This window comes from Balaenoptera ricei, chromosome 2 (assembly GCF_028023285.1).
Source record: "Balaenoptera ricei isolate mBalRic1 chromosome 2, mBalRic1.hap2, whole genome shotgun sequence".
Classification (NCBI taxonomy): domain Eukaryota; kingdom Metazoa; phylum Chordata; class Mammalia; order Artiodactyla; family Balaenopteridae; genus Balaenoptera; species Balaenoptera ricei.
The window spans coordinates 114,707,148-114,722,607 of record NC_082640.1 but is presented as its reverse complement, the minus strand read 5'-3'; the positions used below and the strand labels follow the sequence as shown (position 1 = coordinate 114,722,607).

Below are 15,460 nucleotides of genomic sequence, written 5' to 3'. Positions count from 1 at the left end.
ATCCCCAGGGAGGAGAGGTCTACAAACCCTGGCTCCCGACCTCACCCCAGTTAGGGAGCCTCTGGGACCCTCCAAACCCTCCCCACCCCCTTGCACTGATACTCTTTGGGATGCAATCTTCCCAGCCACATCCCATCCCTTTCCAGGTTCTAAGCCTCCTCTGGCCAGGGCTAGAGTAAGCTGCCCCATCTCTCTCTCCAAAGAGTTTTGGAGCCTGAAACACTAGTCAGCGAGCAGTTTATTACCCATCACCCTGTCCCAGCCTCCCAGCACCGTGGTCTGTACACAGTCTAGACACGGCCTTCACTCCGGCAGTCCTCCAGTCCTCACTCCCAGTCCCCACCCAGGGTCCACCCCCATCCCAGTCCTCCACACTCTCCCGCCCCCAGCCCTCCAAGGCAGCACCAGGCCCCGGGGGGCCACACCTCAGCCAGGGGAGGGAAGGGAGGGCAGGGGAGAGGAGGCAAGAAACTGGGGAAAGAGGAACCAGATTGGCCCCCAAGCCTCTGGAACCGCCATCCCAGGATGAAGGGAAAGTGGGCAGGGGCAGGGGGGAGCGGGGGCCAGGCGATGGTTCAGGCGGGAGGCTCTTCTCCAGGAGGTGCAGGGAAGCCACTCAGGTCTCGGCCAATGATCTCACTCACTGTAAAGGAGGGGCAGTTGAGAGACTGGGCAAGGGGCAGGTCGCCTCCTTTTCCAGAGACCCCCAATCCATTCCAGGCAGGCCTCCGTCTAGGATGCCTCCAGGCTCCTCCTGCACTGGCTTCTCTACCACTGGGCCTCAGTTTCCCCACTGTGTCCTGACACCTGCTCTCAATCAAATCTTGCTGAACTCCATCCACGTGGGTTCTCAGGCCCCCGTGCGGCCCCTTCCTGCTGGCTTGGCCTGCAGCGTCAGGGCAATCGCTGTCAGCAGGGCCAGAGGTGGGTGTAGCCAGTGGGAGGAAAGAGAGGCGAAATAGGAAGGCTCCTCATCACCAATCCAGACCACTGTCACCAGGTTTAGGGGGAAGCTGAGGCAAGGGAAAACGTGCTTGACTGGGACACCAGCAAGCCACTGCCCCTCTCTGAAATTCACTGCCTGAATCTGCAAATTGAGGGAGCTAGATTGAATGATCTTGCAAGTACTTCTAGCCCTGAGGTTTTGTGATCTGGGGCCAAGGGCCGAGGCAGGAGAAAGGTTAGGCAGGTACTCCGTGCCCCCTTCAGAATTCAACTGGATTCAACTGGCCACACGCACCAAGCCCTGGCCTCCTTAGGCCCTCCAACTGGCCCTGAGGGACCACGGAGGCCCAACCTCTGGGAAGCCAAGCTCCAGCCCTCAGCAAACATGCAGAGCAATCTCTTGCACACACTCACACTCGCAGCGCCTGGTCCCACACCCACCTTCCTCCAGCGTGATACCCTGGATAGGGACACTGTCTCGGAAGCCGCTGCCGTAGCCACCCCTGGATTTCTCCTGCTCCGGAGCCCCCTCCCCAGGGCCATAGCTTGGCCCTACCTCATTGTATCCCTCAGCAGGTGGGGGGTGAACACTGCTCTGGGGAGTGAAGGGGCCTTCAAGTGGTGGGGATGAAGGCAGTGGAGGCCGGAAGGGGGCTGGAGGAGGGAAGGGCAGCCCCAGGGGAAAGGGGGAGCCCCGTCCTCCATAGGGGTCACTAGGGAAGGGCCGGGGAAGGAATGAGACTGGAGGTGGGCGGGCACAACCTGTGGTACCCCCAGTCTCAGGGAACATCCGCGGGCCAGGTCTGTAGGATGGTGGGGGCCCCGTCTGGGGGTACAGAGGGGGCGTGCCATAGCTGAAGCCTTCTGACAGGTAAGGAGTTTCATAAGCAGGGTCTTCATGGGGATAGGAGGGGTAGGGGGGCCTGGGTGGTGAGAAGTCCATGTCAGAGCCAAAATGGGGGCCCGATGCTGAAGGGAAGCCCCGGAGAGATGCGTCTGGTAGAGGCTCTTCCTTGAAGATCACTGGGCGGATGGGAAGGAGGAGGACACGCTGGTGAGAGGGCTGGCAGTCTCCCCGCCGCACGCTCTCCAACCATCTCTTCATCCCTAGGTCTCATCCCTCCCTTGATCCCTCACCATGGGGCACTGCATCCCTGCGCCCCTGCGTCGGTCCCCACATCCGCATCCCCCCGCCATGGGCTGTTCCAGAGCGCACCAGGCAGGAACTTGAAACTCTGGGTAGGACTGCGCTTCCTCCGCCCGTTGGAGACGTAAAAGTAGACCTGGACTGGCCGGGACACCCGCCTGTTGCTGTACTCAGGGATGGTCAGGGTCAGCGTCACCTGGGGGAGAGCAGAGGATGAGGCAGGGAGCCCTCAGGGATCTAAGTTCAGCCCAGCCCTTCCCAGTACCCTAACTCCACCTCCTGGCTTTTTCCATTTACAAAGGAGCAAAGTTCATTCCCTAGAGGTGTCCCTGCTTCCAGAGTGGCCAGGTTGCCTCCTCTAGAAAAGAACAGGTAGCTTCTGGAGTCCACTCTCATGCGCAAGGGAGCCGGCTGAGAATTTCCTGACTTCTCCCACCCCGCCCCCACCCCCGGGGGGACCCTAGTAACACGGATACCTCATTGCTCTGCGACCGGTTCACTGTGGCCTCCTCCTCCCATTGCAGCTTTCCATCTGTGCAGGAAGAACAGGGAGCTCCAGCCCAGCCGCACGGCCCCTACCCCTTGCCCCGTGCCCAGGCCTCTGCCATTTCCCCTCCTGCTGGAGACAAGGCCAGACTCAGAAGCTCCTGACAAGGCCTAGCTCACAGAGCAGCCCACTGCATGTTTACTCAACCGAACAGAACAGGCAGGGTTTAAAGCTGTCTCCAAGATCTAGAGCCACAAGCTGAGGCCAAGAGAAATGGCAGGGCCAGTCCAGGGACCAGAAACAACTCTTGAGCCCTCTCACCCAACTGTAAACATCCCCTCCCATGACAGAGCTGGAAAGAAGTTCAAGGGTCGGAAAGGGTCTCAGCTTGAAGGGAGGCTATGAGACCCCAAGTCTCATGACCTAGAACCTCTGACTCTGCTCTGATATGGTCCTAGGGCGCTAAACTCGAGGATGGGGCTGGGGCTTTGGGTGGGCAGGGTTGGGGAGAGCAGAGGTCTCAGGTTGGTGAGTATACCTGGGCCCCTCAGTCTTCCCTTCTCCACCCTGGCAGCTCTATTCTGGGGCACCTCACAGCCTCCTGTAATCAGAGCTGTGCTGCCAGCCCCATAACTCAGGAGGGGCTCAGGGTCCAGCTGTGAGGGTATAAGTCACCTCTTTCCTTCTCATCTTCCCCAGCCACATGGGGGTAAATTAGCTCAAAGCTGACTCCTCAATAAAAGAATGTGTATTTCTTACATTTATTTGCCATCCTGAGCGTTTCAGATGCCTAGAGTACGCATGGGAAGGAGACAGTATAACAGGACGGGCAGTCTATCTGCCCCATTTTACAGATAAGGAAATTGAGGCTCAACTTGCTAGCTTAGAGACAGTGCCAGAGATTGTTCACCCTCTCGTTCCAAGCTCGTCCTGCCTGCCCTCCCCCCCTCCCCACAGATACTCACCAGGGCCCCTCTCAATGAACACCACCTTGGAGTCTGGCAGGAAGTTGGAGCCGGTCAGCACTAGTTCCTCCCCTCCCGTCACGGAGCAGGCACTGGGGCTGTAGGCCTCCACCTGGGGCAGCTCCTGAGCTGAGCGCTGGGCTGCAGAGCAGTGTAGGAAAGGCCTGGCTGGCTGGTATGGAGAGTACAGCCTCCTGTGCCCCAACCCTCCCTAGAATAACTGTCACAGGGCCCTGGAGGAGCCCTCCTCAGAAGCAGACACGCAAGAAAAACAATGGTCTCCCTGGGGTCACGCAGACCATGTAAGGAACCACTCCTGGGCAGAAAGAGAGAGATGAACAGGGTAGGCCTTAGAGCTATGCAAACAAATACATGGGGGATACCCAGGGGCAGATGGAGGACAGGGTTGCTCTGGTCCAACCCAGAGGCACAATCTGCAGCAGGGGCAAAGTAGAACACTTCCCCCAGCCCATCCATGATAGAAATAAGGGCTGGGTCCTCTACAGGTGTCCCCAGGACCAGCAGGGCACCGCACATTCTGCAGAGGAGATGGGCAGACAGACACACAGACAAGAAGTTAGCCAGAGACAGAGAGATGCTACAGGGCTTCTTTGCTCACAGCACTCGATGGGCACCGATGCTGTCTGCACCGAGATGACCTTCCCGCTGCCTTGGGGCACGTGTACCCTGAATACCAGCCGCACGCGTGTGTTCTTGCGCCCGATGTCCGTCTCACCCTTCCGCAGCTCAATGTCTGAATTCCGAAGCTTCAGGATTCCGGCACAGTCAATGCTGAAGCCAAAGAATGGAAGGCAAGCCCTCCCAGCTGATGCCAGAATCACCCTCCATCCAAAGCCCTAAATGACCTTCTCTGGGAGACTACGGGGGGCTATTTGAACCCAGAGGTGGCCTCTCCAGAGTGCTCCCCAGCCCCAAAGTCCTCTTTAGATGGTGAGAACGCCTGACACCTCCTAGGGATGATGTCTAACTCTTCTGGGGAGAGGAAGAGTGGACCTAGCTTAGACCCCATGGAAAAGGCTAGTCCTCAAGCCCGAAGAATAAAGAGAAGTGGAGTGGGAACCTACTTGGCTGCCATGTTGTTCTCAGGAAGCAGGGTCATCTCCAACACCTTGGTACCACTGACTACAGCTTCGTAGCTGGCCGTGGCCACCATCTTGCCCGTGATACGGTGCACCTGATAGAAGGCGTGAGGTCGCAGGTTCCTCTCATCTGCGGTGCCGATGAACATCTGTAGGGTCAGTGGCTTCTCACTGTAGCCTAGGAGCTGGCAGAGGGAGGCAAAGGCCACCCAACTGAAATCCCCACTGTCCCATCCTTCATCCATCCCTAAGTTTTCAGTCCACCCCTGGAGAGGAGTGAAAGATAAAGGATATCCTGGAAGGGATTTCCAGGGGGGATTGGGCACTAGTTTCTCCACCAGTTGTGTCGAAAACGTGGCCTGGAGTTCACAGTGTTATTCTTGGAATGAGGCCCAAACTGGGCTGGGCAAAGGGGAAAATCTTCCAAGGGAGACTGGCCCAACTCAACAGAGACAACCTAACTCCCAGTGAACTTTGGCCTCAGCCTGACCCCTCCCCCACATCTGGCAGGCCACCATTTTCCAGAGCAGACATAAGGCTGGTGTCCCATGGGATGAGTGGAGCGCGGGTGGAGGGATAGACGAGTAGAAAGTACATCCGGGTCCTTGAAATGCACCCTTCCTCCCCCAACACCAGTCCCTCCCCCAGGCCGCCTGCAGGGTCATTGCTGAGAGGGAGTGTGGGAAAGGGCAGTGCCATGGGTCTGCACAGCTGGAGCCCATGTGCAGGGATCTGGGACTGGAGAGGAGAGAGGCTACCAGGCCTGGCTTCTGCCCCTTACCTTGACGATGGGGTGACCACCAGGGGCAGCTTTGACAGCTCCCCGGCTGCCCTCTGTCTCATAGTGGGCCCGGTGGTGGGCTCTGGGCTGCACCTCGATCCTCAGCTCCAGCTGCTCATACTGGCTGGGCAGAGGCCAGTCCAGCGGGGGGAGGGCAGAGGTCCTGGACAGAGACAGAGAGAAGAGCACTGATCACCCGCAGCCTCACACCCCAGTCAGGGCAGCCCTGGGTCCCAGCTCCCCAGGATGTGAGGGAGGAAGCGGCGGTGGGTATGGGAGAAAGAAAATTATAGCCGAAGTAAAACAGTCCACAAGTCCAGAAGCAGGGGAGATGGGGGACAGACCTCTCAGAGCCCCTTGAGATGAGGGTATGTAAATGGGCACCAGGACTGAGACTCCCTTCTTCCCAGCTCTGAACACAGGGTCTGGATACAGAGGAACCCCAAGCCCAGTTTAACCCCCAGGCCTGGATAGGAAGAGTCAAGTAAAGAAGCACAACTTCAGGGACGTCCCTGGTGGTCCAGTGGTTAGGACTCTGCCATTCCACTGCAGGGGTCATGGGTTTGATCCGTGGTCGGGGAACTAAGATCCCACATTTAAAAAAAAAAAAAAGAAAGAAGAAGCACAACTTCAGACCAGAAAAGGTCTCAGAAATTAACCCCTTTGCTAATTTGTTAAGCCCAAATAAAGAAACTGAGGGTAGAACGTAGAGGGCTAAGCAAGCCAGCAACTGACAGAGCCGGGACTGAGCACATCCGTTCCCAGGCCAGCGCCCTTTCCAATAGCTGGGGCTGGACAGGTGGGTTCCAGAGAGCTGGGGGTTACAGATCTGCAACTTTCCTGTAGTGAGCACCCAGATACCCTAGGCCAGGGAGTCTCAACCGGTAATTGCCCCCAGGTGATGCTTGGCAATGTCTGGAAACAACTAAGGGAAACTTTTCTGGGTGGAGCCAGCTTGATCTGACATCCAAGGTTTAGGATTATTGAAATGGACAAGGTTCTTTGAGGGTGAAAGGTGTAGAAAAACAGCAAGAACTGATTGGTTTAATATGAATTCTTCGACTTGCAAATACATGCTACTTTATTCAAATTTAGCAGGTATACTTTTAAGCCACAAGTCAGGCCCTAGAAATTCAGTTAGAGAAGGGAGACTTCCTGCTGCCCATTGTAGGGCTGAAATCCAGCCCATGTTCCAGCACAGAGCTGGGGGTGGAGGACACCCTAGAGGAATTCCTCCTTTACCCACATGGTCCTTCTGGGGCTGGAGGGGCTTTTTCTAATTGATCCACAGGGAGTGACTGTCCTTTTGCAAATCATCTGTCCAAAGGGGGTGCGTTTTTAAAATTCTCCCTAAAACTGAGTAGTTTGCCAGCAGCCAAGCTGGTAGCAGATTCTCTTTTGAAATGCCAAGGACACAGAACTAGGACCTTTTTTCAAACCCATCCCTTGACCCTCCCGCTCCCTGGGTGAGATGACTGGAGACAGCAGTGGTGTCAGACACGACCCTCACCTGAAGATGGGGCTGTGTCCCCCAATCCGGGCCTTGGACCAAGCCAGTGGGGAAGGCACCGCCAGGTAGTCCATGCCGGCCACCTCCTTCCGAGGACCCCCGGGAGGAGCCCCGGCCTCCTCTACTCCTGAAGGCAGCTTCCCATTGCACGGGGCAGGCTCCTCAGACCGAGGCAGGGCCACCGCCTGCTCGCTGGAAGTCCTCCGGGTCTTCTGGGGGATGCTCTCGGCTGGTGGGGCCCCCGCATAGTCAAAGGGGCCAGGCGAGCCAGGGTCCCGGACCAGAGGCAATGGGGGCGGTGGAGGTGGCTCAGGCCCCTCCTCCCCTAGGCTGCCTCGGCGGGACAGAGCTGGGGAGGCCGAAGATGGGGTTCCCGAGCTGGAATAGCGCCGCTTGCCACATGGAGAGGCGGGTCGTGGGGAAGCTGGGGTGGGCCCAGGAGCGCTGAGGAGTAGCCAGCTATCCTCTGGACCCCGGCCTCCAGGGCTCGGACCATACAGGCTCCAGGGGTCATCGGGGGTCCACGGCCTAGGGGAGGCCCGGGGTGAGGGCAGTGGGGAGCCCAGGCCAAAGCGGGAGGCCGCCTCATTTAGCTCAGACTCCACCTCGTCACAGGCTGCATACAAGGCTGCCTCGTCGGAGGCATCTGAGAAGAAGCTCCAGGAAGACAGGCTGCTGCTGCCAGGGCTCGGGCTGAAGAAGGGGCCCCCGCCCTGGCCCCCTGCCTCTCGGTAGCCTCCAAAGCCTTCCGGTGGGGGGTAATCCCTGGGGGAGCCTTCCCCCCAGGCATCTGGGTTGTCCTCCAGCGCAGCTGGCGGGTCAGGAGTGGGAGAGATAGAGGTGATGCGGATGCTGGGACACTCAAGAACACGGCCTCCCCCAGCCCCCCCGGAGCCCCCTCCCGGCCCCCCCAGCCTCACTGACCGGGCTGGCTGGCTCTCCCAAGTGCCAGGTGAGGGGGCCGGGCGGGGTGGTGGGGAGTGCATGCCAGGCCGAGGGGGTGGAGGCCGGGGAATGCCAATAGGGGCAGCGCCATAGGGAGGGGGCTCCCCCAGGCCCAGACGGCAGCATGGTGGGGTGTCCTCTGAGTCCAGTTCTGTCAAAATGGGAAGGGAAGGAGACAGAGAGAGGGATGTCACAGGAGATGGGGAGAGAGAGAAGCAGGTGAGATGTCTAGGTTCCTTGAGCGGGCAGCCTCCAAAGGCTGGTATGTTGTCCCCTCCTCAGCAAAGAGAGGTCTCGGAGATGCCCTTCAGAGTCACAAAGACAAAAGCAAAGTTGGCCTTGGGAAGGTGGAGGAGATGGAGCCAGACGTGTCAGGTCTTTTCCTACTCAGAGAACCTCACACTCTGAGCTCCTGGCCCTGGGACCTGGGGTACCAGACGGGGCGGGTCTCAAGGTAAGAGAGGCGGGTCGAGAGGGGCTGGAGCTGGGCCCGGAGGCGTGTTTAAGGAAGCATTGGGCTGAGCTGGGGGCGACTCACACATGAACCCAATTAGCAGCGGTTCCCAAACCCCCAAACGGCGCTGGCAGGAGCCCCAGTTGCCATCGCAACGGTGGCCAGGGGAAGGGGGGCTCCAGGGCTGTGATGACAAGGGAAGGTGGCTCCTCCCTCACTCCCCCCAGTCTGGAGGCGGGGGTGCAGCGGAGGGGTGCCGCGCGCCGGCCGGGCGAGGGAGGGGGTGGCGCGGGCTGCGCGTATTCCGTGCGAGCGGCGGCCGCCGCCCCCGGCTCAATCCCCGCCATCTGCCTCTCATTGCGGCCAGACGGGGGAGGGGGAGGGGCGCCCCGGCTGGGCCTGAGAGCGCCCCCAGCCCCTGGCGTCCCGTCTGCGTGCCCAGGGCTCGGTCCCCGAGGGGCAAGCTCCGGAGCCCAATCTCCCCTTTCCCTGGCAGAGCCCGGGGCTCTCGGGACCGCTGTTCCCTCCCGCCCCGCATCCCAGTGACAGCCCAGCCGAGAGGCGGCGCGCAGCCAATGGCACCCCCCCACCCCCACCCCAGTCACGACCTAAAAAGGAAAAAGTGGTGCCGGGTCCCCAGCCTCACCTCCGCAGACCCCCGAGCCCCGCACCTCCCCTCAACCTCTGAGCCCCTCATTTCACACCCCAGGCTCTCTGCCCGAAAGTCCCCAGACTCAAGATCCCTGCGCCCTTCCCTCACGGACCCCAAGACCCCTTCCCAGCCCCGCACTGACCTTCCCCCGACCCCCCCGCGCCCAGCGGGGGGGCCTCCTTTTCCTCCCCGAACACCAGCTTAAATTCCAGCTCCTCATCCTCGCAGCTTGCTGCCCCCATGGATCCGGCCAGAGCCCCCAGGTCCCGGTCTGGGTGGGAGGGGGGATCTCAGGAGGCTGCAGTATCTTGACCCGTGGCTCCCTCCCTCCCTTCTCTGAGACGCCCCCTCCTCCGCCGCTGCCGCCTCCCTCCGGACGCCCCCTCGTTATTATAGAAACTTTTCCAAACTTTTTTCCCCAAACTTCTTCAAAGTGCCCCCCCAGCCTGTCTCTGATTGGCTGCCCGGGATGCTCCAGCCCCTCCTCCAGGGATGAGATGGGAAAACCACGCGCCCCTTGTCCCCCCCCTTACTCCCTCCCTCCCTCCCTCCCTTCCTCCCTCCCTCTCTCTCTCTCTCCTCTCTCCAGTCCCTCCCCCTCAAAAAAAAAAAAAAAAGAACAAAACTGAATTGGAAAACGGTCTCTCAAGCGTGGTAGGACCATAATGATGCCTATTGGCCAGCAGTTGTGACAATCATTTCCCCGCACGGAGCACTACCACCACAATCCCCAACTTAGTCTAAGTTCAGGGGCTCCGGGTCCGAGCGCCTTAAAGGGGACACATCCTGGGCCCACAGTGTAGAGGGCCCATGGAAGACACTTTCTGAAGAACTGTGCAGCCAGCAACTAGCAAGGAAGGATCACCTCTCCTCCCCTTTTCCTCCAAGCCTAAGGCCAGCCAGGCTCTGGGGTGCAGAATGGCTCCAGGCTGCTCTGAAGAGGAGAAGGCCATTCCTTTGAAGACCCTAGCCTAAGGCCGCTCTGCCTAGGCCTTCTGGAAGCCTTTGACCTGCCGAATCAGGCCCTCCACCGGTCATCTCTCCCCCTCCCCCCAAAATGAAGAACATTTAGTGGTCTTGGGTCACTGTTCAAAGGTCCACGGCTCCTGATGGGCGATGATCCAGGCCGGACTTTACCGCTGCCCTAGTCTCAGCCGCCCAGAGGGGCCATTAATTAGCCCCACAGGGAAGTCGGCTCCCTCCTCCCTAGAACCGTAGGCTGGAATGAATCTCGGATCCGATGGCAACCCGCTCCAGCTCTCCTGATAATCCTGACCAGGTTTACCAGAGCCCCGCAGCCCAGCGACCTTGTGGGCCCCAGGGTTGGACACCTGTCACCTGGGCGGGAGGAGGAAGGAAGACTCGGACTGGAGTTTCTAGGAAGGGCAGGCATGGTGGGGCCCTGTCGTGTGAGAGGGATTTAGATCGAGATTAGTTACTTGGACGCCGGACTGGGGTGGGGGGCGGGAGGTGGGAGGTGGAAGGCGGGTACCATTCCCCCTAGCAGACCGTAGGCTACAAACCTGTCTAACAAGCCGCAGCTATCTTTAATCTAAATCCCTCCGGCTCGGGGCCGCGCCCCCAGCGGCGCCCCAGCCCCGCATCTAAAGGGTTAAGCGACGGCCCTCGGGTCAGACGTTTACAAACACTCCGCAGCCGGGGTGGGACCGCGCCCGTTACTCTAATGAGAAACAGGCTCGGCGGGGCCGGGAAAGAGGGGAGGGCTGGCCCGGCCCGGCCGGCCGGCCCGAGCTCCGCTGTGGCCGATGCAGCTCCCCTCCCTTCCCTCCCGTCCTTCCTCTGGCCCGCCCTGGGGACCCCCCCAGCCCCGGGGGACACCAGTGACGTGCGGAGCTGCGCCGGCGGCGAGCCCAGGGCCCAGACGCCGGAGGGGCGGGGAGAAGAAGCCAGGCGGGTGGGGAGGGAAGAATGTTCCGAGGCCAAGCGGGGAGGCGGCCTGGTTTGATTTTTTTTTTCTTTTCTTTTTTTTTCCCCTTCGGTTGGTCTCCTCAGGTTACATTTCCCTTCCAGCTTCATCTCGGAAATAAAGGAAGGAGAGACCCACGGGGAGGGAGAGCGAGGAACATCCTGAAACGTCCGGCCAGCCTCCACCTAAGAGGCGGGCAGAGGAACGTGGGAAGCGGAGGCGAGAAGGGCAGGGGTAGAGACCTCGACCCCGCTCCAGCCCCTGATCCCACACACGCCGCCCCCGCCCTGCCCGCCTCCGCAGCACAAGCAGACGTGCACATTCTTTTCAAATGTCATATTTCCTTTGATCCTGGGCAGCGTTTCTCCATGTGTCTGGCTCAGCTCCTGCCCAGCCTGCCGCTCCCCCCTCTCACCCCACTTTGTGTATTTTCCTGGAGGTCCCTCCCCGTCCTCCCAGCATCTGGAAGGCCCTGAAGGCTGGCGTTGGCGCACATTCCCCTGGCGACTCTGGCCTCGCCTTCCAGTGACTCAATTTCCCCTCTGCCGGTGGGGGCCAGGGGGTGAGGGCGGAGAAAAGAGTTGTTGAGCGTAAATGTCGTATGAACGAGCTTGCAGGCTGCTCAGAGCGCCAAGCTTCCCTCGGTGGGGAGTGGAAGGGGGATCCCCTCGACTCTGAAAAGCCTCGGATCTGTCTCGGCTGCAGCAGAGGGATGGAATTTATGACTTCTGCACGTCCTGCCAGAGGAAGAGTGGATAGTTCTAGGTTTAGGTTGCCCTACACATCTGCCCCCTGGCGACCGCAAAGACTCAGCCGCCCTCCCTCCCGCAGGTCCGATTTCTCGCCCGTCAGGCCTTTGTCCTCGCTCGGCTGCCCCCTAGCGCACACACCTGAGCACAGCTCCGCTTTCTCACCTTGTGTTCGTGGAGCGCTTTGACTTATGCTCTCCACTTTCGTAAGCATGATTCAACGCCTTGGAGGTGGACTTTCTTTTTATTTCTTTTTTTTTCTTTTCAGTTACACAAAATACAGTCTCCTTGTAAACGATTCAAGCCATACAAAAATATATAGTAAGCTTCGATTGCTACTCCGCCATTTTGTACAAATTTGTTAACCTATATATGTATAGCACATGCCTGCTCTTTCTGTGTACTTCAGACCATGCTGCAAGCATATTTCTTGACTTGCTTTTTGGTTTTTTCCTAGTTAACAAATGGCTTGGAGAGCTTTTCCTGTCAATACATGTGCATCTGAAAATAGTAATAAAAGCATCCATCTCTTTGTTTGAGGTTAGTGACAGAGCTAGGTCTGGAACCCAGGTGTCCTGGGTCCTTGTCCAGTGCTAATTCCACTATACCACATTATACGTAGGAATCTGTTTTAGGGTGGGCTTTCCCAAAAAAATCAGAGCCTGAAAAAAGAATGAGATGCAGGTAGTTTATTGCAGAGAGCAATCACAAGGGACAAAAGTGGGGGACTGGGAAGAGTGAAATGGGAAAGAAGGAAAGCCATCCAAGGGTGTGATGTGGAGCTGGTTACCACCCTGAGCAACTGGAACATTGTCCCCCTGGGCACCTTCTGTGGAGTCATACAGAATGTGATTCAAGAGATGGGATATTTATCCACTTGCCCTCACCCCCAATTGTCAAAAGTTGCCCTTTGAGTGTTAATTCCCTCACTCTTCCAGTTTTACACAAGGGTCAGAAAACGGTAGGTGTCCCACAAGGCTGCAGCAAAGAAGCCCCTGGGCAAGAGGCAAAAAAGATAGGAGCTGTGCCTGTGAGTAGGTACTGTCAGGTGACATGGACAAGCAGTTGGTTGCCACAGTAATAGCTGGAGTAAAAAGATGGATGGACAGTAAGTGAGGCAATTAAGATGTGTCCTATACAACAGGGATCCCCAACCCCCCAGTACCAGTCCTTGGCCTGTTAGGAACCGGGCCGCACAACAGGTGAGCGGCAGGTGAGCGTGCATAGCTTCATCTGTATTTACAGCGGCTTCCGCATTGCCGCCTGAGCTCCGCCTCCTGTCAGCATTACAGTGAGTTGTATAATTATTTCATTATGTATTACAATGTAATAATCATAGAAATAAAGGGCACCATAAATGTAATGCGCTTGAATCATCCGAAACCATCACCCACCCACCCATCGCGTCCGTGGAAAAATTGTCTTCCATGAAACCGGTCCCTGGTGCCAAAAAGGTTGGGGACCGCTGCTATACAACATCATTCAGTCAAACAAAAAATATGTATTGAGGAACCTCTATGTTCAGAGGCATTTCTAGGCATTGGGTACCTATATTTATAAACCACACTCTCAAGAATTGCCAGTTATTATCAGGCTGGAAATACATTTTGTACTTGACATCTCCCTCTTCCTTACCCCCTAACTGTACAGAACTGTTTTATTCATAGAGTATCTATTTACCTATGTATCTATCTATCTATCTATATCTATATCTATATCTATCTACCTATCTATCTCCTTCCTTTGCATTCCCTTCATTGCCATACCAGTTTAGACCTTGATTTTTTCTTAGACTCTCAATAACAGTATCTAACACCAATGGCATACTTTACACATTTGACAACTGAAGCATATCATTTTTAAACCCTTCTCTATAACAAAAAAATAATTTCAGTATTAATCATGATATGAAAAATAATAGCCAAAAAAATGGAAAGAGTAATAATTTTCTTTTATTGACTTCCTATGCTCATATGTCTAACAAGGCCAGTAAATAGATAGATAGATAGATAGATAGATAGATAGATAGATAGATAGATAAAACAGTAAAAGACAGGAAAATGCAACAGATTAATAATTGCAATTATATTTATATACTTTTATTTTAAATACAAAGGAAAAACATATACTTACATATTGGTCTGTCATAGAAATGAATTATAACATTACAATTTCTGTTCCAGGTCTTAATTTTTGCAAATTTGTCAGTGACTTTGTCAAAATTGATCTTCACATATAGACAGTATAGCCAGATTTGTTGATCTATCTCACTTATGTTTGATCAAAGGAAACTTTTTAATAATCTTAATTTGTTATTGAGATATAATCTGCATACTATAAAATTCACTCTTTTGAAGTGTACAACTCAGTGTACAGCTCCTATCTTTTTAGTATATTCACAAGGTTGTGCAACTATCACCATATCTAATTCCAGGATATTTTCATCACCCCAAAAAGAATGCCATACCTATTAGTAGTCACTCCCCATTCTCCCCTTCCCTTTCTCCCTAGAAACCACTAATTCACTTTCTGTCTCTAGATTTGCCTATTCTGGACATTTCATGTAAACAGAATCACATAATGTTGCCTTTTGTGTCTGGCTTCTTCCACTTAGCATAATGTTTTCAAAGTTCATCCACTGGTAATACACATCAGTACATCATTCATTTTTATGACTAAATATTGATTTTAATTTAAAAATTTTCTCCACAGAAAGCAATATATATATTTAGAAAAAATCTAAGGAAAAGATTGGCACAATTCATTAAAAATCCCATTTCACAATAAATTCCAAAAATTGCAATATGTCTTTGTTTCTCCAGGGTTGAAGCTAACAGCTTTCAGATGTCTCCTTCACTGAAAAATTTTAAACACAAAAACTTCAAGTTTTTACATAATGTAATAGTTTCTATTACTGCATAACAAATCAATTCCAAAACTTTGTGGCTTCAGACCACAATGATCATTTATTATCTCTCATGGTTTCTGTGAGGAAGAAATTCAGCAGTGAGGAAGGCTCCTATCTGCTCCACAATGTCTGGTGAGGGACTTGAAGGCTAGGAGCTAGAATTGTCACATGTCTAGCTGTTGACATTGACTGTTAGCTGAGACTAGCTAGAGCAATTGCCTGTACCACATACATATGACTGTTCCTTGTGGCTTAGGATTCCTTACAAAATGGCAACTTTGAGAGAGAGCTCCAGGTAGAAGCTACATCATTTTCATGACCTAGTCTTGAAAGTCACAAGCCCCTGGCCAGAGTCAAGGGGTGAGAACATAGACTACACCTCTGGGTGGAAGAAATATCAGTTACATTGCAAGAAGAGCATGTAGAATGTGATGAACACATACACATGGTCATCTTTAGAAAATAAAATCTGTCACAGTCTGGTCATAATAATCCACATCCTTCCCACACTCATCCCCTCCCCATAAGACCTTCAAGTCTCATCCCATCTTGGCACCAAGCTCAGGCACAAGGGCCCAGATCCCATCACCTAGATCCTGGACCTCAAGCCTGAGGAAACGCTGTGTAACCAACCACCCCAAAACTTAGTGGTTCCTTCCAGCTACATATTATCTAATTGGGGGATAAGATGTAAACGTGAAAAGTTACATACTAATAAAAGAGTTTAACAATAACTGGTAATTCAGGAGATGTAACAAAGCAATTCTATCAATAAGAGATGATTGGTTGGAAGCAACAGAAACTGGCTCCATATAACTTAAGCAAAAGAGGAACGTTTTGACAGGAGACATCACAGAACTAAAAGAAAAGGAGAATCAGGCTTCAGGGAG

The 15,460-nt window shown here is 54.9% G+C and overlaps 1 protein-coding gene across 2 annotated transcripts; it reads right to left on the bottom strand.

Moving 5' to 3' along the window:
- Positions 1-231: 231 nt before the first annotated feature.
- On the bottom strand, positions 232-9,328 carry NFATC4 (nuclear factor of activated T cells 4). Of its 2 annotated transcripts, XM_059913986.1 has the most exons (11): positions 9,129-9,323; positions 7,860-8,031; positions 6,936-7,746; positions 5,426-5,588; positions 4,630-4,829; positions 4,164-4,336; positions 3,545-3,685; positions 2,569-2,624; positions 2,162-2,288; positions 1,387-1,968; positions 232-643 (listed from the first exon to the last, which is right to left on the bottom strand). In XM_059913986.1, the coding sequence occupies exons 1-11, from the start codon at positions 9,204-9,206 to the stop codon at positions 576-578; spliced, it is 2,571 nt and encodes an 856-aa protein (XP_059769969.1). In that variant the 5' UTR covers positions 9,207-9,323; the 3' UTR covers positions 232-575. The 2 variants fall into 2 exon arrangements, with proteins under 2 accessions (XP_059769969.1, XP_059769967.1); XM_059913984.1 differs by having other exon boundaries at positions 6,936-8,031; positions 9,129-9,328.
- Positions 9,329-15,460: the final 6,132 nt, after the last annotated feature.